The 21,508-nt window shown below is 40.0% G+C and overlaps 6 protein-coding genes across 7 annotated transcripts; 3 read left to right on the top strand and 3 right to left on the bottom strand.

Moving 5' to 3' along the window:
• The first annotated feature begins 141 nt into the window (after window positions 1-141).
• On the top strand, window positions 142-593 carry LOC144638346 (histone H2A-like). The gene has a single exon (XM_078497574.1). The coding sequence runs from the start codon at window positions 152-154 to the stop codon at window positions 530-532; it is 381 nt and encodes a 126-aa protein (XP_078353700.1). The 5' UTR covers window positions 142-151; the 3' UTR covers window positions 533-593.
• Window positions 594-2,112: 1,519 nt separating this feature from the next.
• LOC144638368 (histone H4) lies at window positions 2,113-2,458 on the bottom strand. The gene has a single exon (XM_078497592.1). It carries the CDS (start codon window positions 2,456-2,458, stop codon window positions 2,147-2,149), a length of 312 nt encoding a protein of 103 aa, XP_078353718.1. The 3' UTR covers window positions 2,113-2,146.
• A 512-nt stretch (window positions 2,459-2,970) lies between these two features.
• LOC144638333 (histone H3) lies at window positions 2,971-3,445 on the top strand. Its single transcript, XM_078497563.1, has one exon. It carries the CDS (start codon window positions 2,971-2,973, stop codon window positions 3,379-3,381), a length of 411 nt encoding a protein of 136 aa, XP_078353689.1. The 3' UTR covers window positions 3,382-3,445.
• Window positions 3,446-4,907: 1,462 nt separating this feature from the next.
• Window positions 4,908-6,468, top strand: LOC144638305 (histone H1-like). Its single transcript, XM_078497538.1, has one exon. It carries the CDS (start codon window positions 5,012-5,014, stop codon window positions 5,576-5,578), a length of 567 nt encoding a protein of 188 aa, XP_078353664.1. The 5' UTR covers window positions 4,908-5,011; the 3' UTR covers window positions 5,579-6,468.
• Window positions 6,465-13,941, bottom strand: LOC144638293 (L-rhamnose-binding lectin CSL3-like). Its single transcript, XM_078497520.1, has 5 exons — window positions 13,832-13,941; window positions 11,675-11,763; window positions 9,202-9,455; window positions 7,696-7,995; window positions 6,465-6,605 (listed from the first exon to the last, which is right to left on the bottom strand). Exons 2-5 carry the CDS (start codon window positions 11,724-11,726, stop codon window positions 6,573-6,575), a joined length of 639 nt encoding a protein of 212 aa, XP_078353646.1. The 5' UTR covers window positions 11,727-11,763; window positions 13,832-13,941; the 3' UTR covers window positions 6,465-6,572.
• Window positions 13,942-15,222: 1,281 nt separating this feature from the next.
• Window positions 15,223-21,208, bottom strand: LOC144638296 (L-rhamnose-binding lectin CSL3-like). 2 transcript variants are annotated; one of them, XM_078497523.1, is made up of 5 exons: window positions 21,156-21,208; window positions 19,043-19,135; window positions 17,808-18,061; window positions 16,697-16,990; window positions 15,223-16,063 (listed from the first exon to the last, which is right to left on the bottom strand). In XM_078497523.1, exons 2-5 carry the CDS (start codon window positions 19,092-19,094, stop codon window positions 16,043-16,045), a joined length of 621 nt encoding a protein of 206 aa, XP_078353649.1. In that variant the 5' UTR covers window positions 19,095-19,135; window positions 21,156-21,208; the 3' UTR covers window positions 15,223-16,042. The 2 variants fall into 2 exon arrangements, with proteins under 2 accessions (XP_078353649.1, XP_078353650.1); XM_078497524.1 differs by having other exon boundaries at window positions 19,043-19,129; window positions 21,156-21,179.
• Window positions 21,209-21,508: the final 300 nt, after the last annotated feature.

Raw genomic sequence — 21,508 nt, 5'->3', positions numbered from 1 at the left:
ATATGCATGTGGTTTGTTATACCACATGGAGTCTTTGTTTTACCTTGTCAAATGGAAAGTTTTGATTGGTGTATTTCGATCCTCCACACTTGAATAACGGCACATAAATTTCGGCGCGCATTTTTTTCGTGAAGGTAAATTCAAACTCAACATGTCTGGTCGCGGTAAAGGAAAAGCTAAGGGCACCAAGTCCAAGACCCGCTCATCCCGAGCAGGGCTTCAGTTTCCAGTTGGTCGTATCCATCGTCTTCTCCGCAAAGGCAACTATGGAGAGCGTGTTGGCGCCGGTGCTCCAGTGTACTTGGCTGCTGTGCTCGAGTATTTGAGCGCTGAGATCCTCGAGTTGGCGGGCAACGCTGCCCGTGACAACAAGAAGACAAGAATCATCCCCCGTCACCTTCAGCTGGCTGTCCGTAATGACGAGGAGTTGAACAAACTGCTCGCCGGTGTTACCATCGCACAGGGAGGTGTTCTTCCCAACATCCAGGCTGTACTTCTGCCCAAGAAGACCGAGAAGAAAGCTAAAGCATAAATTAGCTTTCACAAACAAAAAACGGCTCCTTTAGGAGCCACCAAATGTTATAAAAGTCACGATCAACAAAATGAGTTCTTCAATTTTTGACAAATATTTTGTTAATTTTTATATTTATATACCACTGTTTAATTATACAGATACATCGCACCCGCTTATAGCAAATAATCGGGATATTGAAGTTCTCCCACATTGCGGCAATTTCGGGATAGAAATTTTCCGACTTGTTCCAAGTGGAATAGTCCTAGGGAAAAGTAGACATCCCACCCCAAGTTAAATTATCTTTCCCGCCGTTAAAATTATACTTCGTGTCATTTCTGAACAAATGCAAATTTTAGGGCTTTTTCTTTATGATGCTAATATATTCCAGTGCGCGCGGGATACGCTGACATAAAAGAGGCGCCAATTTGAAAATTTGGCTGTTTTTGTAACGAACTCGCTTTCCGCTTAAAATTATACCCCGCTTATGAACTACCGTAATGATTCGATTTAGCGCCCGGGGCGCTTATTTACTTTTGGCACCTCAAGGGAGGGCGCTTATTCGAGACAGGGCGCTTATTCGGGAGAGGGCGCTTATTTAATTTTTTGCAAAACAACCAAATGTTCAAAACAAAACTTAAAAAATTACTAACAATAACAGAAACTGTAACAGTAACAAGTTGGTGAAATTTCAGTTACTTTTAAAAAAATTGTTCATTTTAGCAGTAAAATATATACATGAACGGTATGGTGAATGTTCATGAGTTTATCTATGCTTATACGTATGGGGGCGCTTATTAGAATGGGGGCGCTTATTGGAAGGGGGGCGCTTATTGGAATAGGGGCGCTTATTGACAAAAACACATTCAAAGGGGGGCGCTTATTCGGAAGGGGGCGCTTATTTGAAGGAGGGCGCTAAATCGAATCATTACGGTAGCCTGCGAGCAGGCTCTATATTCGGGGCAAAGGCGCGAGTGAGTTGGCGAAGCGAATAGAGAGCCTGCTCGCAGGCTACTTATATACTCGTGTCTTCTGAACAAATGCAAATTTTAGCGCTTTTTCTTTATTTTCCAGTGCGCGCGGGATACGCTGACATAAAAGAGGCGCCAATTTGAAAATTCGGCTGTTTTTGTAACGAACTCGCTTTCCGCTTTTTGTAGCGACCTCTGTACATACAAATTTCTTCGTTCTTTGCAGATATCGCGAATTTTTTTTTCATTTACACCACTTTGCGCGTGCATTTTAACAAGTTATTTTCACTATATACTGCGCGAATTCCTTAAAAGTAACTCAAGCCATTTTGATGTTGGCGAAAAGTTATGTCCGTAATAACAGAGGATGTAATAACCTACGTGCACTCACTCCAAGTCTTCATATTTGAACGCTACAAATGAGTTACTGCTCACCTCTGGGTCACACGCAAGAGCGGCGAGCGAAGCGCATCAAAGGATTGTAGTTCGCTTTGCAACATCCGAGTGGATTTTATTGCGGCTGTACCTCTGTATTTTTCGACCTTACTGCCTTTGTCGCTATTTAATATGACAGCTAATAATAATTGGGGAGATATATTGATCATGACTTTTGAAAGATTTGGTGGCTCCTAAAGGAGCCGTTTGTTTGAGTTGGCAGTGCAGTCTACCCGCCAAATCCGTACAGAGTACGGCCTTGTCGTTTCAGAGCATACACCACATCCATGGCTGTCACAGTCTTTCTCTTGGCGTGCTCGGTGTACGTCACAGCATCACGGATCACGTTCTCAAGGAAAACTTTAAGAACACCACGAGTCTCCTCGTAGATTAGGCCAGAGATTCGCTTGACACCGCCACGGCGAGCAAGACGACGGATGGCTGGCTTGGTGATGCCTTGGATGTTATCACGAAGAATCTTTCGGTGACGCTTGGCGCCTCCCTTTCCTAGACCTTTGCCTCCTTTACCGCGACCAGACATGTTGATTGCTACTTGTGTAACAGAATAACCGACATAGCGAAGTTCTTTGCTTTATAAAGGGACAAGAATGACCTCTTAGAAAACACAGTTATTTTCTCCCTCTCTGATTGGTCAAGATAGACAACAGAGCCAAGGGTCAACTTAATACTGTTAATATTAGCATAAAACATATATCTACATACTGACATGATACAGCAACTTGCGTTTGCTTTATGTATGTATTTGAAAAAATAGTTGATAACGTTGCATACCAACACTTACACATGGAAATTTTTGCAGTCCCACTCTAAAATGATAAATTTTAAAACCGTAATCTGTTCAATACCTCAGAAAATGTATCTTCAAAGTTTCTCCGGATCGAAATATAACCAGAAATCCGTGAAATTATTCACAGTTTTCATATCGAGCCAATCAAATCTCATAGTTTTTAGCCAATCAGAAAGCACCGCGCCAGGTATAAATGGATTGCTTAGCTATTTTGCCATAATCGTTTACCTTTGTCGTTATCAAAGATGGCACGTACCAAGCAAACTGCTCGTAAATCAACTGGTGGAAAAGCACCACGAAAACAGCTCGCCACAAAGGCAGCTCGTAAGAGCGCTCCTGCCACCGGTGGAGTCAAGAAACCTCATCGTTACAGGCCTGGTACAGTCGCTCTTCGTGAGATCCGTCGTTACCAGAAATCCACCGAGCTGCTGATCCGCAAGCTGCCCTTCCAGCGTCTTGTGCGAGAAATCGCTCAAGATTTCAAGACCGATCTGCGTTTCCAGAGCTCCGCTGTGATGGCTCTTCAAGAAGCTAGCGAGGCTTACCTCGTTGGTCTGTTTGAAGACACCAACTTGTGCGCCATCCACGCCAAGCGCGTCACCATCATGCCCAAGGACATTCAGTTGGCCCGCCGAATCCGCGGAGAGCGAGCATAAGTGGATTACATCCCTCACAAAACAAACGGCTCCTTTAGGAGCCACCAAATCAATAAAAGCAATGACCAACTTGTTACTATAAGTCATTCCTACACCCTCCCTTATCTCCCTCCAAGCACGAGCGATTTTTAGATGTAGATCAATCTGAACCAAAACAGAAGTGTTTTCGCTATTCACTTTATATTCAATCATCGCTCAAATTGAAAGAAGCATCCAAAGGGTTTTGGAGAACATTTTGTTGTAACCGCTTTTCCCATTTCAAATTGTAAAGTCGGCATCATTTTGTGTCAGTTTGGCGCGCGTTCTAACGGCTAATGTTCTCGAGTGTCTGCCTACCGCGAGCGCGGGACTTCGTTCTCCATAACATTACTACCATTCAGAATTTACCTTTCCCTACTTTGAACTCCACTACATGTACATGCATGTTTGTAACCTTAATAACATGTACCTTACACACAGACCGAAAACTTGAATTAGACACCGGACAATTTATAACTATAAAGTCACTTCAAAAATTGGCGGTCAGGACACATCGACAGTTTGAGATTTTCGTCTAAGAGAACATCACCAGAAAGCACGGTGCATAAGAAATACTGTTATGGCTGGTTTAGTTTCGTACGTTTTTGAAAGATTATTCTTACAATGTATAGCTAACTTTAAGAGTGATTTATCCTGGCAAAGTATAGACATTTAGTAGTTCAACTGATTTTGGCGCAAACTAAATGCAAATTGCGCCAAATTGTTTGCCACGCGCTACAACAATGGAAATGAACGAAGTAGTTCAGATTCAGTGTCATTGAACTGTTCCAGAATACATTATTGTATACAAATTCAAATAAACAGATGACAAGAAATATAGCAAAGATAGATTTGTGCTGTTCAAGTTGATTATCAGCCTGGTCGGTCAGGCCATATTAGATTATCGGCGACGTTCGGTGAATGCAACAAGTGAACGTTGGGTATCTGGCGAGTAAATTGCTGTCTATCCACTGTTTATCTCTGCGAAAACTGTTCGTAAACGCTGCTGTTAGCAATTTATCATACCTTCCCAAATTTCCTATGCTTAATTATTTTAAATACATGAAAAGTATTTTTCGGTGGGAATTCAACGAAGCGATAAACAAATGGCGGACTAAAATAGATTTGTCCTTGTTGTTCAAACTAAAAAGAACTTCAACCATTGGGAATACAAAGAAGGTCTAATTTTGTTGAAGAAACCTAAGGCTTAGTACTAATTCTTTCTTAGAACGCCCAATTTTATGAAGAATAATGAACTCAACTCAAGTTATTCTGCTGTTAAGGCGAAGTGTTCATTAGAATCATACTGCTTTGAAATCTTTTATGCAGAAAATTTCAATCTTTGACAGATTTTCATCCAATAATTTTTACAAATGCACCACAAGAAAGACCCAGACTACATATTGTAAGGCTTACATTAAATCAATGTTGTAAGTAGAAGATTTTATTGAACAAAACGTCGAGTAAACTAGCACAGAATTTGACGACGCCATGTTCTTCGGCCTTGTTTCCTCGGTGGTCCGCATTTAGCGCATATACTTCACTTTGCACATTCAAATGAACATTTCGAGTCTTCAGTCCGAAGTGATAACAAGATTCTAATAATTGCAACATGTCCGAAGCAGCAAAGTCCCCAGCTAAGAAGCCGGCTAAAAAGCCGGCAAAGCCAGCCGCACATCCACCTTATATAGAGATGATCGTGGCTGCCATTACGGCGCTGAAGGAGCGAAGCGGTTCTTCCCGCCAAGCCATCGAGAAATACATCAAAGCCAACTACAAGGTTGGTGAGGTCGGCTCGCACTTGAAGACGGCTTTGAAGCGAGGCGTCACCAGTGGAAAACTTGTGCACACCAAGGGAACTGGTGCATCAGGTTCCTTCAAGGTAGCCAAGCCGGCGGAGAAACCGAAGAAAAAGCCCGCTGCAAAGAAGAAGCCTGCCGCCAAACCAAAGAAGCCCGCCGCCAAGAAGGCAGCGAAGAAACCAGCGGCAAAGAAGGCTGCAAAGAAACCTGCGGCTAAAAAACCAGCAGCAAAGAAACCCGCAGCTAAAAAGCCAGCAGCGAAGAAGCCCGCAGCCAAAAAGCCCGCCAAGAAAGCAGCCAAGAAACCAGCGGCTAAGAAACCCGCGGCGAAAAAGCCCGCCAAGAAGCCAGCAGCCAAGAAGACCGCTAAGAAGTAAATTGCGGTGATTCTTCAATAAACAAAACGGCTCTTTTAGGAGCCACCACATACAAAAAAGTAATGATCAACGAAGTACATTGCACGAACAAAATCCAGTTCTCTCGCCGTTCTTTCCCCGCGCTCATTCGATCGAAAAAAATTGAGGGCTGTGGACAGTCTAACAATTTCATTGCCGTGATCCCCCGTTTACTTTCATTTGCAAGCGCGAAATCTTCCTTACCCTACCTGATCTAAGAACATTTGTTTCTTCTAAGCTCTTAATTTTTTTGCCCAATTTATTTTGCTATGGGTTTCTGAAGTAGTTGGAAAACATCATGTAAACTAAAGTGAGTTTGAACGTCTCTGTTTATGAAAAGTTAAATTTCCTGCAACATCCGTGCAAGTTGTTGTGGCAGGCACTGATACATTTCCAATCGAATAGCGGAAAAATTAATTCAGGTCATTTTGAGCAATATAGATTTTATAATAGTTCGGATAATCGTCCGATCCGAAAGCCTGAACCCTGATGGACCATAATACAAAAGGGAGAGATAACCACGCACGCATTTGCGCGCGTTATGTTTCACTCTCCCCAGTACCCCACGTCTTTTCTTGGATGAAGAATTAATTAGAAGCGCGCTTGAAGGAGAATACAAAAGAAACTGTTTGGGAAAGAAAGAGTGTTGCTTTTTATAGCCCATTAATCAATTTAATCAGATTGTGGAAGGGAGCAGGGGGACGGGAAAGAAATCATCAAGTTAGCCTACAGAACAGGCGGCTTAGCGGGGAATAGGTGGTGTACCACTGAATTCTCAGAACGAACAATTAAAGAACTTTGCGGCATCCAGCGAGGAGAGTAAATATTTAGAGCTTTAGACCAGAGAAAATAATAAACTAATAAACAGTGACCGTCAATAAGAAGTTTAATTGCGGAATTTCTACAAGCTACATTTGATCATCATTAAAGGTTAATAATCTTTTAGTTTTCGACGCACGGCAGACCATGTTGTCTCTCACTTATATTGATACTCACACTTGTATCGAACCTGTTTTAAAATGAAATATATGAACGATTAGTTTTATTACCACTAGAAGGAAAGAGGGTATGAAAAGACTTTTTCCTATCCATTAGATTTAAATGAGAAGAAATAGAAACCAAGGGTTAGCAGCCTTATTGTTTTAGCATAACCCAGTGGCTATTCTATTAAACATAAAATATCGCTAAAACTGATCTATTGACGGGATTATTTAATACTTTTCGGCCTCAATGCTGGCCATAACGCCGCGCTAATCACAAACAGCTTCCATAGGTTTGCAGAGCAAGTGTTTCACAAACCTTTCAGCTAAGTATTTTTCTAATTTTATGGACTGAGAAAAACCGAAGTGAAAAGAAATTTCCACAGTTGAGTTCTCAAAGTAAACTACAATTAAACTCGAAGTTCTCTTACGGCTCCTGCGAGCGTCACCGTCTTTTTATGGACGTAAATAAATCTTGTTTCGTTATTTTATTCTTTCTTTAATAATTCACACCACATTTCTCTAATTGTTTTTCGTTCATCTTCACATGTCCATGACACAAAGGCAACGTAATCTACGAGTTTCTATGGAGTATCGGATAAAAAGAAAGTTTAAAATAAATTTAAAAAAGGTAAGCCTCGAGCCAAGTGGCGCATGCTGCCGGAGCTTATCTCGGTTTCGGTAGCATTAGCGACTAGGAGTATTTCTTCTCCCCCCTGGATGGGATGCTAGTCCATCGCAGGGTTACCCCCCAGCATTATTTCGCCGGTACCCATTTCTACACCTGGGCGGAGAGAGGAACTATGAGGGTAAAGTGTATTGCCCAAGAACACAACACAGTAAGCGCGGCCAGGGCTGGAACCCGGACCGTTCAATCCGGAGTCTCTCTCCTCAACAGGGGTTCGTTCAGTGGGAGGAGGGGAAAAAACGAAAAATGCTCCGCGCGCTTACTTTTCACCTCTCCCCATTTCCCAGCCCGTACGAAAAAATAAGAGGCCTCTGCGGAGGAGAGAGATCCGGAGTCCAACGCGCTAACCATTAGGTCACCGCGGCTCCTATGTAAAACAAAGTAAAAAGTACAAAATACAATTACAATTCGTTGTGCTGAAAGATTCTTACCTCTATATACTTCCTTGTGCCAACACAAGGATCACCGTACTGGCCATTTGTCGCATGTAAAACACACTCCCGCTTTCCTTGGCAATCGCGCCTCACTTTACTAAGCGATCCCGCCGCTCCGCAGTTGTCAGTTTTGATCGGCCCAGGACAGTTTCCGCGATCCAAACGACCGTAGTTCGCCGACACGATGTTAATTTTCGTTGGAGCTTCGCAACGAATCGCCTGTCTCGTGCCCTCGCAAACCCTCAGCAGCAAACCTTCACCACAAAGTTCTGTTTTATGCACACACTTGTACTTTATCTGTGCATGGATTTGTAATGAAACAACATATCAGCTTTAAGAAATACCATAAAATTCCGATTATAAGCCCCCCCGGCTATAAGCCCAACTACCTGGAAACAAAAAAATACATCCGATTATAAGCCCCCCGGATATAAGCCCCTCCTATGCTGGATGACAGTACTGAACAGGGCTAAATGTTGCTTTATTATGCGTTTTTAACTTAAAAACGTATTTTGATCAACACTCCCGTGGTTCGTTTCGAAACGTTTTTTTTTTACTCTGCTTAAGCCCTCCCGGATATAAGCCCCTCCGCTTATAAGCACGCACAAAACCCTTTACGAAGTTGTATAAGCCAAAGGCTTACAACCGGAGTTTTACAGTAATTAATTTGGCTGAGTGTTTTGCTTAGCGGACAGACTCTCGTTTGGGGCGTTACTTACTCAGGGGCGTAGCCAGGTTTTCTGCAGAGGAGGGTTCCAAATGTCGTATTGCCAGCCTGCATTACAATCAAGCACCGGAGGTGTGTTGTGCTGTGTGCGTTGTGCGTGTTATGATTATCGTTTTTGCCAACAGGTGCTTCAATTGTACCCTGGTTCCAGAGGTATTCTCTTTTTTATCTATTTCTCAGTTAAAACCCCTGGGCGTGAGTCCGGGGGGTGTGGGGGTATTCCACGTGATAGGGACGGGGAAGCTCGTCGTCTTGATGTGAATTACGATTTTTTGTCTCACTTAGGGTGTTCTGGACAAAACGCCAATACATTAAGTCCTCGAAAAAAGTGAAGAAATGAAAAATGCAATCGTCTGGGTTATCTTTTAAGAGTAAAAGAAACGCTTAAACCACGCCCAGATTGGTTTCCTTTAGGAGTTTAATTTAGGTTTCCCGATAAGCCGCCCCGTGCCTTTCATATAGAGGACCCCGCCCTCTAGGACGAGGGTACCTCAAGCGGTCTTCACACGACAAACTAAAGTTGGCAAACTCATCAGTTGGCAAACTCAAGTTGGTGTGTGTGAACGACACAACAACAGTTGGCAAACAAGTTGGCAAACTGTTGGTGAGAATAGAGACAAGTTCTATTTTGTCGCCAACAGTTGGCCAACTTGTTTGCCGTTGCTGCGTCGTTCACGCACACCAACTCGAGTTTGCCAACACGAGTTGGCCAATAGTTTGTCGTGTGAAGGCCGCTTTAAATTGTAAATTTCTAGAGAAGTTGATTTTGAACCCACCTCAAGGTATTTCAAGGTTCCTACACACGGGTCTCCAAAGACAGTATTTGAAGCGTGCAGAGTGCACCTTGGTTGCCCTTGGCACTCGTGCCTAGCAATTCTCATCGATGTACCGGCATGGCACTTTGTGTTTCCGTTCCTTCCACACAGTCCCTGCTGAGTGCGTCCATAGGATGCGCTCAGAATATTGATTTCCATTGAATCAGGACAGGTTATTGTCATGACTTTGTGCTCACAAACTCGACGATGTTCCTCTAGAAATGACAGATAATTATTCAAATTAAGCATGGACTTTGTTACTTTAAAGCATGGGCTTTGTGCATGGGCTTTGTATGGGCTTTGTATAGGAGCCGTTAAGTTTTATCTCACTCCAGCTCTGGCCCTGTAGAAGACTAGTTGACTAGTCGAAATATCGGCCAAATAAATTGTCCAATACAAGTGTCGTCGTACTAGCCGTGCATTTAAAATTACTGTTTGTTACTTTGTAAGGGCCAATAGGTAGGGGAAAATGTGTTTTAAAAAATTCTATTTCTGTACTATTTCTTATCACGTATAAGACTCAGATCTATGATTAGGGCTTTCCACAAGTTGCTCGGCAACTTTTCATCTTTGAGCAACTTTTCACAATCTCCAGTCTGAAGATTGTCCGAGTGTTATTCGAAGACCATACCAAGGTTTTGCGAGCATTTTTCGAACTTTTCCGAAGATTAACAAAATTGCCGAAGCTAAGATTTCCGAAGAAGGTCAGAGGATGCTTCAACTTTCGGATCATCGGTATCTTCACGATTGTTCTTTAGTGAAAGAAATCCTTGTAATTCAACGAATTTTGGCCTTAAAATGTTATTTAGATGTTTCTGTTGCAGTAAAATTGCCTAAAACGCTTAGCAATCTTTTGCATATATTTGGAGAATATTCTTATTTAAAGGCAACGTTTTGGAGATTTTTTGGAGCAACTTTTAGAGAAGTTTCGTTTCGTTTCGTTTAGTTTACTTTCTTTGTCACACAAATTTACATTTACAAGAAAGAAAAACAAAAAAACTAATAGCAAGAAAAAAAAAAAAAGAAACAAAAAACCGTGCGACAGGAGGCAGCAAGTTTTGGGAAATCTCGAGCAACTTGTGCAAAGCCCTATCTACGATCAATCTTGGACAAAACTGTTGAAACACTTAGCAAATTTCCACTAATTTAGGTAACATACCTAGTTTAGTTTTGCAACCCCCTTCCTCCATTTCTCAACTTTATTTCCATTATATTAATTCTTTTTACAAAATGTCAAATAAATCTGCTACAGAAGATAACTGATGAATATGATGGCTGGAGATCTTAGCAAGCTATACTGAGCTTTTTAATGTTGTTAATAATGTAGTGTTTTCAAAACAAACCCTCTCGAACCGCAAACATCAAGAAACAACATTGAGTAGGGGGAGAGGGGGGATAAAATATTTTAACCCGCTTGCAAGTGAGGAAATTTGTGAAAAATATGTGAAATGGGTTTGTTTCAACTAGTTGTGTCCAAGATCTATAGACCCAGATCTTGACTTTTGCCAGGGATGGGGAAGACTTCCATTTGAAAAAGGGGGAATGCTCGTCGGAAGATTTGAATTATTATAAACCTCTAAAGGAAACCAATCTGGGCGCCGCTCAAACGTTTTTGACCACTAATTGATATCATTTTTTTTATTCCCAATTGGTATGACCGCTCGTTTACTTCTTCCTGTGCAACCCTAAATGAGACTCCCCACCGTTAAAAAGGGCGTTCTGTCCTAAACTCCGTAGGAAACACCAAAATAACCAGAAAAATTTACACCCCTAAGCTTAGCGACGAACATCCTCTTTCCTTTTATATGGGAGCCCCCGGGGGTTCTTACTGATGTAGTTTTATATCACGTGATTTTAGTTCAGTAACTAGCAAAAGTACTTGTACGACAATTTCATAAACATTATGATTAAGGTTTTAGCGTTTATACAGTAAAGCTGTTGCATCGATGCAGGGGTGAACAAAATAGAAAAGGTCCGGGGGGGGGGGGGGGCACTCCCATATATGAACTTTATAGATATGTGCTGCTGTGAAGCAGTTTAGTCTGGGATAGGGTATACAAATCAGACAGTTTTGGTCTAGAATAGGGTATTATTTGCCTCGAATTTGCCGGAAAACTGATCAGTAGTATGAGGAAATAAGTCCAGAATAGGAATAGAAACTTGGAAGAGGAAGAGGCCTTCTAAAACGTACATAAAATCATCGCGGCAACGTCGTTGACAGATGGTTTTCCATTAAAAACACAAATAAATACACAGTTCTGAAAACGACAAGTCTGGGGTAGATTAGCGATTTTCGGTGTTTAGTCTAGTAAAGAGTTGGGAAATCAGCTGAACAGGGTCTAGTATAGGGTAAGGGTTTCAGAGTCCCAGCGGCACACCCCCACCCAAAAATATCTAGAGTACCCCCCGGAGAACAGGAATCACTGGGTTCTACCTGCACTGACAAATAGTACTGTAAGAAGACAAAAACCCAACAAACGCAACATCTTTCCTTGTACCTTGAACCTGTAATACCTGTTATACCTGTAATAGTAAAAGAAATTTAGCAGTTACAGAGAATCACAACTCCTTTATTATTCCTCATTATTTTTGACAAACATGTATTCTGCTAATATTTCCACAGCTTATTATACCCCAAACAAATACCTCAAAGGCCTTATTTCATCTCCACCTTGGAGACCCGGCGTTTATTCGATACTAGGCGTTCACGATGGTCGGTTGCTAGGGCTTTTTCCCCCGCAAGATTCATAAACTTATTTTTCGGCTCACAGAGGAGAAGTTTATATTTCAAATGAAGCAAGACATTAGACCATATTAATTGCAGCAAATTTTTCTTTAAATTTTTACAATTGTAAAGGTATTTCGGCTTTTCTTGAAAGTATGATGACGTAAGTGACACCTATTTTTAGTAACAACATTAAAAATCTGTAAAGCAGTGTTCAAAACGTTACAGATATTTTTGTTACTGAAAAACAATATTAACAGTGAAAACCCTATCTCAATCGGATAAAATAGCATAAAGTTATAGGTAATTAAAGAAATTCAAATTTCCCGCCACATGACCATATATGGTCAAACTTAAGGGGTGATTAAACGCGAAAACAATAAATGTATGCGTAACGGAGAAAAGACAATGCTGCATAAAATCAAAATCGCAGTTTTTTTAATTTAGCATATGTGAGGTTATGACGCGTATTTCGTCACGAAATACGTCATTGTGACGTCATTATGACGTAATTCGTGACGAAATACGCGTCATAGCCCCACATATACTAAATTAAAAAAACTGCGATTTTGATTTTATGCAGCATTGTCTTTTCTCCGTTACGCATACATTTATTGTTTTCGCGTTTAATCACCCCTTAAGTTTGTCCATATATGGTCATGTGGCGGGAAATTTGAATTTCTTTAATTACCTGTAACTTTACGCCATTTTATCCGATTAAGATGGGGTTTTCACCAAAAAGCATAGAATTCTATGCAGAAAACTTATATCATTTTTTACCATTTCTTTCCTGAATTTTCTTCTGATGCCAAATTTGGACATCATATTTGACGTCACAATAGCAGTCGCATGAGGTAAAATAAACACGAATAAATAGGTAATTTATCAACCTACTTCCCTGCCAAGTTTCGTTACATTCGATGCATTCTACTTCTGTCAATGGCCTAAAGCTCTAAGTTTTGGAAGGTGCGGGAGCAAAAGCCCTAGCAACCGACCACCGTGGTTTAATCACGAACTCGGTGTAGTTTTAATTTTTTTTACTTGTGGGTGGCAAACGCCTTTAGGTGGGTTCCGGTCAGGCGCCTGCTCGATCCTCACTCTCACCGCCCGCCGCGTGGCCGTCCGTCGCCTTTAATTTCGCGTTTCCCAAACGCGCGCTAAAAACTACACAAGCGGGGTTAACATGTTCCCTGTTCATCACAAAATGAAATAGAATCGTCTCCCTGATTCCAGTTGAAATAAAATCCCCCTTTTCCTCATACAAATTCCTTTGTTCTCCTCTGCCCTCAAACGAAAGCCCTTTGTTTTTGTTCGTCACGGAACGCTTCCCCACTCTCGAATAGGGTGTTATTTTTTCGGTTTTGGGCCGTTAAAAGAGTATCAATTATCGCTTTCTTTATACTTAAAAAGGTTCAGGGTTTAAGAACCTTCGCGGCACACCCCTATCCGAAATTTATGGGAGTACCCCCCTCCCTGGCAGAATTTATATAACAGTGTAATCTATACCTCACTAATGCGGACACCTTCATAACATGAACGACCATGAACCTTAGTTTTGGGCTTTGGTGTACGTTAACTGTATAAATCTTTTTCATGAAGTCGCCAACTCAACTAAATGCACACATGCTTGTAAGCTTATATGTCTCTCTACGTTGTCTTAAGAAGTTGGCCCGAAGTCGATTTGTAAAATGGCATATATAAATCAAGCTTTCGCCTTTCTTCATTCCGTTAAAAATCCTTGATTTTTAACAGCAAACATTGAGCTTTTTTCATTGTCGTACACTTCTTTTTTTCCAGGTTCTATTCTGTTCATGATCAACTTAAAAGTAGTTGCAGGGGATATATTAAAGACAGCAATATTCTTACCTTATATCAAGAGAATTCTCTTTATCGCTGGAAAAAGGCGCAACCAGATCAGTTGTGATGTGATGGAACTAACCGGAAAACGAGCTTTTTAAGCTTGTTCGAGATTTATAGAATGTTTATTTTAAGGATTGTATCATTAGTTCGACAAACATTTTATCCAATTAACTTATTCTCTATAATTAAATTTAAAATTAGCCAGAAAAATAATGTGACTTTTTAACGAGAAATAATCCGTTAGACATTCACGTATCGTTTAGTTTTAAGGGTTGTGTCATTAATTCGACAACATTTTATCCAATTAACTTATTCTCTATAATTAAATTTAAAATTAGCCATAGGAGGGTATTAGAAAGAGTGCTTCATTTTCTCTGGTTTTATGGTGGGTTGTGGGCTAAATGGTTCGGTATTTAACAAATAAACGTGCAATTAAGTCTTTTCTGTTATATGTTATGAAGTATTTGATTAATAAAATATAAACAATGAGATCTCGTTAATCGCTTTGTGGGCGACATATTTATCATTCTCTTCTTTTTGCTATGTGTATAAATATGATCAGTTTAGACGAAATTAGTAATTAAATATTCGCTGTTCGTATTGGATATTAGTTATTCGATTTTTGTATTACAACAGATCGAAAATAAAACACTGATACCTGCTCGGAATAGTGGGTGGAAAAGTATGTTTTTGTTGTTTAAACTAAAAAAATTCCAGCCCTTGAAATTAGTCAGTCTAATTTTCTAAACAAAACTCAAGGTTTTCATTAAATATTCTTTACAATCTAACAACTTAATAAAAACCTAACTTTTTTGCATGGTTGAGCTGTGATAGGTTTATTGCATTGTCGGCATTTGTTGTAATTAGACTGTGTCCGAGCCAAGTGGCCCATACAGCCGGAGCTTATCCCGGTTTCCATAGCATTAAGCGACTAGGAGTATTGCTACTCCCCCTGGATGGGATGCTAGTCCATCGCAGGGTTACCCCCCAGCAGTAAATTCGCCGGTATCCATTTATACACCTGGGTGGAGAGAGGCACTGTGAGAGTAAAGCGTCTTGCCCAAGAACACAACGCAGCGCCCCGGCCAGGGTTCGAACCCGGGCCGTTCGACTCGGAGTCGAGCGCACTAACCATTAGACCACCATTAGGCCACCGCGCCTCCCATAATTGTCAGTCATTAAACATATTTGATTACTAAATAAAGTTACCCATTCAACGTGCCCTTATCAATCTGCACACGCGTAAGTCCAAAAAACCTAACTCGACATTTCATTCCTTGGCAGCCTTTTTATTGCTGATAACAACAGCAACAAATTGTTAAGCCCGGGCCAAACGCTCAACAAAGAGAGAAGGCGAGAATTCAAACTCTGGTTCTAATTTTCATGGGGTGCAAGGGGGCGATGACGCGCAACTTTGCGAGCTGTGGGTTCGCTCACAGTTCGTTTGACTTTCTGGGCATTCCGTAAGTCCTGGACTGTCTAATCGCCTCTCTCGCCCCAAGCCAGCTCCACCTCCTCGTGGTGCACCCTGGGTAGCCCGGTCTCGTGACTGGGTAAACAGACGGAGCTCTGGCGTAAAGCTTGAAGGGCTAACAACCCCTCCAATGGTTTAAATAAATAGATAACTGGGAGTAAGAATTATCAGAGGCATTTCCACGGAGTGTCGGGCTATTCGTCCACTGCTTCCAGATCGAATTGGAATTTGGCAGTGTTCAGTGCGTTTTGTGAAGAAAGGAAAACCGGACAACCCGAAGAAAAACCTTCGAAGCACGTACGACTGACCAACAACAAACTCAACCTGCGTATATATATGATGCCGGATCCGGGATTTGAACCCGGGCCACACTGGTGGGAAGCAAGTGCTCTAACCACTACGCCATTGCTACTTAAATCATTCAAAACGCCCTCTCGTGTAGTCTTTCTCATTCAGGATGAAAGATCTTACTTCTGTTTGTCAAGAAAGCTGGCGAAGAGAATCATTAATTTGGAGAACTTGTGTTTATGATGAGCACAAATTTCTCAGATCTACCATTAAAAGAGATATTTCACGTTCGGGTTGAAGAATTAATAATAAGCCCAAAAAAATTGAGTAAAGGAGACAAACTAGCGTCAAAAAGAAGTTTAATGATCTCTTCAAGGAAACTCTACAAACTACATTTGATCATTTTTCTTTTTACTAAACTTCTTGTTTTTTGACGCACTGCAGACCATGTCGGGTTAGTAGCATCTGTATCTAACCTGTTACAAAATGACAGAAATTGGACAATTAGTTTTAATTTATTTTAATTCTTCGCGCGAGGAAATACTGTAAAATGATATTAACCCCCCCCCCCCGGTTAATACGAATCCCGTCTCGAAGTTCAATTTTTTTTAATAAGCCCCCTTTACTTATTTTTGTTGCTATTTTATGAAAATATGTTATCAAAAGCACTAAAACATTGAAGAGTCCACTTTATTTCTGTTATGTGTACTTTAACTGATGTACGATTTGAAAAAAGCCCCCTGTCTCTAATAAATCCGCTCCCAATGGTACGAAAAAGAAATAAGCCCACCAGGGGGGAGGGGGGGGTTATAGAGCATTTTAATACGTTATTTTTCCTTTTTAATCTCTCCAAAGAAAAGAAATCTTGGTAAAAAGCACTAGTTACCCTTCGGTTACAACAGAGGAGCGCTTAAATTTTTTTTCTGGGGAGGGGGCGCGCTTACATCCTTTTCTTTTGAGGGGGGATGGGAGCTTACATTCGGGGTAGGGGACAGGGGTCTTAGAACAAGATAAAGGGCGAAAAACAGCAAATTCTCAGTTAATGACAATCCGTTAGGAAAAAAACATGCAATAATATTAAAAAAAACCGTTGGATTGAAAGATCTTACCTCTATATACTTTTTTGTGCCACGGCAAGGATCGCCAAAGACGCTGTTTTTGGACTGCAAGACACAAGACGGCCTTCCATGGCAATACCCCCTCACTTTAGTCAGCGAATGCGGAGCACCGCAGTATGTGGTTCGTACCGGGCCACCACAGATATGTCCACCAGTCAAACGGCCGTAGATCGCCGAAATGATGAAGATTCTTTTGCCGCCATAACAATGGATTGCATGTGAGCGACCCTCGCAGATCCGCAGCAGGTATTCTGGACTGGATGAGACCACACAATTGTACGACACCTAGGCAATGAATGATACAATAAGCGCAACTTGTTTGTCAAATGTTCATGCAGTTTTATTTTTTTTTTCGCGGGAATTCATTCCGTCCTCTCCCGAGTAAGAATCCAAGATGGCGCCCGATCAAAATGCATTCGAATATGCTCACTAAATACGCCTGCTTTGCAGGCTATTCCGCCCCAAACGAAAAAAAATTGCTTTGAAAATGGCGCTGACAATTCAAGTCCGAATTTCCCCATTTCAAACTTTTTCTCACTGCGGTCAATTCCTCTGTATCACTGTATGTCGCGTTGCGCCAAAAATAGAGCATAATTATTTTTTTCACAACAACGTAAAGAGAAGCAAAAATTCGCCTGATCACAGGTTATTTAACATCTAAATTTTATGATTTTGGTTGTATAGAGCACCTTTTATTTTCAAGTTTGTTTGCTTTAGCTTTGCTTTTGTTTTGTTGTAAGTGCGCGTTAAATTGACTGAACACGTTTATTTTTTATTTTCGCGCCAAAAAATATTCGCGCCAAAACAAGACTGCTGCACCAAGAGTTACTATTGATCAATCCAACATCGACAAAGTTTGACTGCCTTTCTGTAAGAAATTCTCAATATTCACTTTAGGAATAAGGAAAGAGGGAGGTGATAACATAAGCTTACATAAAAATGTTAAATTAAAGTTTGCTACATAATAATATACCTTAAGGTTGCTATTGTTAGTTTCCGTGTGATTCAGAGAATAAGTATTTTTGTTTGGTGTCACAGTGCCGCGAATGGTGGCTCAAACTAACCAAAAAAACCGCTCTTAATACTTCAATCTTGAACTCACCTCAAGGTATTTAACGGTGCCACGACACGGGTCTCCAAATTCTGAGTTTCTAGCGTACAGAACGCACCTATGCAGCCCATTGCACTCTCGCATGGCTACCCTCATTGAAGTACCGGAATGGCAGTACGTGGTTCTTCCATTTCCACAAACTCCCTGACGAGTGCGTCCATACGATGCGCTCAGGATGTTGATAACCCTTGGACCGCAGTTAATTGACATCGCCTGATTTTCACAAACTCGGCGAAAATATCCCTCTGAAAATACAGAGAATGTTACAGAGAGGGGCCTGAAGGGGTAAAACGGGAACTGGGAATTTGGTAAATTTTCATTGTAAAAATGGGATTTGGGTCAGTGGGACTGGAATTTGGTCACTGGAAATGGGAATCACAGAAAACAAATTGAGAAAACATAGGCAGTGAAATGGTATTTGGGCAAAACTTGGGCTGGGAAAATGGGATTTATACCCACCTCCACCCCACAGAAATTAATTTTAAAGTGATCTTTGTTGATTTGTTGAATAGATTTTATTTTTAATGGGATACGAAGTTAAAAAAGAATTGATTTGTTCACGGAGGAAAATGGGAGTATCCTTTTTTCCAATTTGGTGTACCGAAAAGTTGAAGTTTCTTTGCAGATTGCCAAAGATCTCTTATGAATGTAGTTTTGAAGATTTGCGGGTATGCTGACGTCGTCTTTCATACATTGATTAAAAGTTTTTAATTTTTAAACTGCTTTTAAATTGTAGATTTAAGTGTAAATTCTCTGTTATTATACCGGTTGCCAAATTTATACCTGTTTTCAAAATAATATATAATTTTTAAATCTTTCGATTTTATACACATGCAACATAATTTTAGCTTAAATCTTATTATTCTTATATGTTTTAATATTTTTAACTTCCATTTCAGGTACACTGTAAGGCTTTTGGCGACTTTTTAACAGTTTTTATTGTAAAAGCTGATGGAGTCATCCTATTGAAATAAAGGCTTACTATTCATCATCATCATCATCATCATCATCATCATCATCAATGTTAAATTACTATAAATGTTATTATTATCATTACCATTATTATAATCATTATTTTTATCTATTTATCCTAACTTGAATGTTTGGAAGCTGTTTGGAAATCGATGTGAGTTAAAACTGCAGAGTTTAGGCTGTTATAGTGGACGGGAACATAAAAAAATTGAACAGACGTCAAAACAATCTCAAAATAATTATATTTTTCTTACCTGTGCTACCAAATAGCACTGCAACGAGACAAAACGCCAACAAACGCAACATCTTTAGATGTGACTTGGACCTGTTGTGCAGTTAAACTGAATCTGTAATGAAAATCAGGAAATCAGCTGTTACTCAAACATCCCTCGTGTCAGGGGCGTGGCTAGGATTTTTCAAAGGGGGGAGGGGCACACTCTGTCACATCCAAAGTTTGATGGTCATGTCGACATCCACACTGTGTTTTCCTAAAGGTAACATTTTTCGGATGAGCAGATATTGAGCGTGTGAGAAAGGACAACCCTGTAAAAAAGCTGCATAAATATAGTATTTAGCACTGGTAAAGAAAGATTTACATAGATGCAATGTTGTACTTCGGATTCGCGCGTTTTCACCACCTGAATTATAAGCTTTGAATATTGTTGCTTTAAAATATTATCTCACAAAAAAGGGTGTGTCACAGGTACCCCAGGATCCTCCTTCTACGCCCTTGCATGATTTTTCCATTTTTGTGAGAAAGTATACAGTTAAGTCCCACGATTGCAATACAAAATATTCACCTTAAGAGAGAAGCAATGGACAAGAAAAATATATACATGAAAACGTGTGAAATATAAATCTTGTTAATTCTGTGGCGATATATTTAAGTTTCGTATATTCGACCTCACTAATATGCATATTTCGTGCATTTTGCTTCATAAGTCAGCTAGAAAAACACCACTACATATTGACCTCTTGGGTAGTTTGTTCTCTTGTAGTTAAGTGTATAAATATTGTATCGAAGGCCTGTATTGGTAGGTGTAAGCTTGTCATGGGAAGAAACAACTACAAAATCAACAGAGAAACAATAACTGAAACTAAAACACAAAATAATGACGGATAGGGAAAATGTTAAAAACAATACACACAAAAAAAAACTAAGATAATGGCGAGCTTAAGACCGACAACAACCATAGTTTTCCTTAAATTTGTAACGCATGTTTTCTGGCACGAAACTATATGCACTACAGATTTTTTGATAAGGGACACACCCAGACGCTTTCACGAAGCGAGATAATGAGTCTTTTTTAAATTAATTCCTTTGTCAAGGCCTGTTTAGTTTAGTGTTTAATAAGACTATTGTGGTACTGAAAGCTAGTGAAGTTGTATATTTATTATGGTTTTAAAATTTATTTTTTCTGGCCGGTATTGTATTTGCAATTCCAAAATCTCTTGCTAATTCGAAGCACAATTTAAATGTTACTATTCAGTAAAACAAATGCTGTGGTTTATCATGTCACGGATTTTAACTGATTTTTGAACCGCCAAAAGTTGTATTCGTGTTGCAGGAAACCTAAAACTAATGGTCTATTTTTTCTATTAAAAATTGCTATATTAGAGCACTGTTAACTGTTAACGAGCATCTTTGGCTGCGGATGGCTCAGATGGAAACGGATTGCAAATTGAAATAGTTCGGCAAACGTTTTCAAGTCTTTCAAGTTGTTTCCGCGCGTCTTCGAAATATCGATATTATATAGCCGTAGCTTGATTTCTATCCGCTAAGGTTATATATTACTTTTGATTTTCGAAGATAATGTTTAATTAAGGTGCCTACCACTAATTTTACAACAATTTAGACCAAAAATCCGCAAAATTCCCGTCACAAAGCTCTTTAAAGCCAATGAGACTGCTGAAATAAAATTCTTCTTTTGAAATTAGGACGGAATCCGCCAGGACTTCGAATATTAATGGCACCAAAATTATGTACCAATATTATTTACATCTTTTTACAAACTTCCGTGTTACTGTTTCAAATACCTTATCAAAATTAAAGAAATCATTTCTTACATCACCAAACATCGAAAACAATTTCGAAGTTTCAAAATAGCTACACTTCGTGAGATTTCACCTATAGTTTACATGGTTCTTGTGAACTTTGAAATTCATTTTCTCAGGCTCTGATATAAAATTGTTGTTGGTGTTATCACGGATAATTACTTACGTCTTTAGTTTTGAAAAAAGGGTAGAAAATAACGCAATAGGATTCAAATTACTCTGGTACTCGATTTTTGTTCAACTTAAGTTAATGTTGCTCGATTTCTAGTGAACGGATCGAGTGTAAGGCAAAAACTAATACTTTCAACTTACCCAAACTGTATCTGTGTTCTTTATCGCTGCAGGGCGCTCTCGAAGTAATGGAATAACACAACAGCGGCCGTGTGCTTTATTGCTTTATCAGCCAATAAAATGAAAGTCATTTGACAGTCCGCCAGTAACATAAGTGATTACTTGAAGGAGCTACGTCATAGACAACGCAACTTAAAAAACTTGGCAATTGTTTTCAAGTTTGTCGTTCGTAATCTGTCTTTACCTTCGTCAGTTGAAACCATCCTTGTTTATTTTAGGGGCTTTATTACTCCTTTTGTGTTTTTCTGTAAGGAAACTGTTATTTTGATCTTCGCTTCAAAATACCGTGACAAAATTCAAAATACCGTACTTTA

The sequence above is a fragment of the Oculina patagonica genome, chromosome 14, assembly GCF_052425735.1.
Source record: "Oculina patagonica isolate OP01 chromosome 14, crgOcupat, whole genome shotgun sequence".
Classification (NCBI taxonomy): domain Eukaryota; kingdom Metazoa; phylum Cnidaria; class Anthozoa; order Scleractinia; family Oculinidae; genus Oculina; species Oculina patagonica.
Note: the sequence above shows the minus strand (reverse complement) of the source record. Positions and strands in the feature narration are given on the sequence as shown.

Excerpts from the sequence above, each read along its gene's own strand:
- LOC144638346 (XM_078497574.1), top strand. The coding sequence starts at position 152 with ATGTCTGGTCGCGGTAAAGGAAAAGCTAAGGGCACCAAGTCCAAGACC.
- LOC144638368 (XM_078497592.1), bottom strand. The coding sequence starts at position 2,458 with ATGTCTGGTCGCGGTAAAGGAGGCAAAGGTCTAGGAAAGGGAGGCGCC.
- LOC144638333 (XM_078497563.1), top strand. The coding sequence starts at position 2,971 with ATGGCACGTACCAAGCAAACTGCTCGTAAATCAACTGGTGGAAAAGCA.
- LOC144638305 (XM_078497538.1), top strand. The coding sequence starts at position 5,012 with ATGTCCGAAGCAGCAAAGTCCCCAGCTAAGAAGCCGGCTAAAAAGCCG.
- LOC144638293 (XM_078497520.1), bottom strand. The coding sequence starts at position 11,726 with ATGTTGCGTTTGTTGGGTTTTTGTCTTCTTACAGTACTATTTGTCAGT. Across the intron at positions 9,456-11,674 it reads AGTACTATTTGTCAGTGCAG|AGGAACATCGTCGAGTTTGT; the intron begins GTAGAACCCAGT and ends TGTCATTTCTAG. Across the intron at positions 7,996-9,201 it reads GAACCTTGAAATACCTTGAG|ATAAAGTACAAGTGTGTGCA; the intron begins GTGGGTTCAAAA and ends ATCCATGCACAG.
- LOC144638296 (XM_078497523.1), bottom strand. The coding sequence starts at position 19,094 with ATGTTGCGTTTGTTGGCGTTTTGTCTCGTTGCAGTGCTATTTGGTAGC. Across the intron at positions 18,062-19,042 it reads AGTGCTATTTGGTAGCACAG|AGGGATATTTTCGCCGAGTT; the intron begins GTAAGAAAAATA and ends CTGTATTTTCAG. Across the intron at positions 16,991-17,807 it reads GCACCGTTAAATACCTTGAG|GTGTCGTACAATTGTGTGGT; the intron begins GTGAGTTCAAGA and ends TTCATTGCCTAG.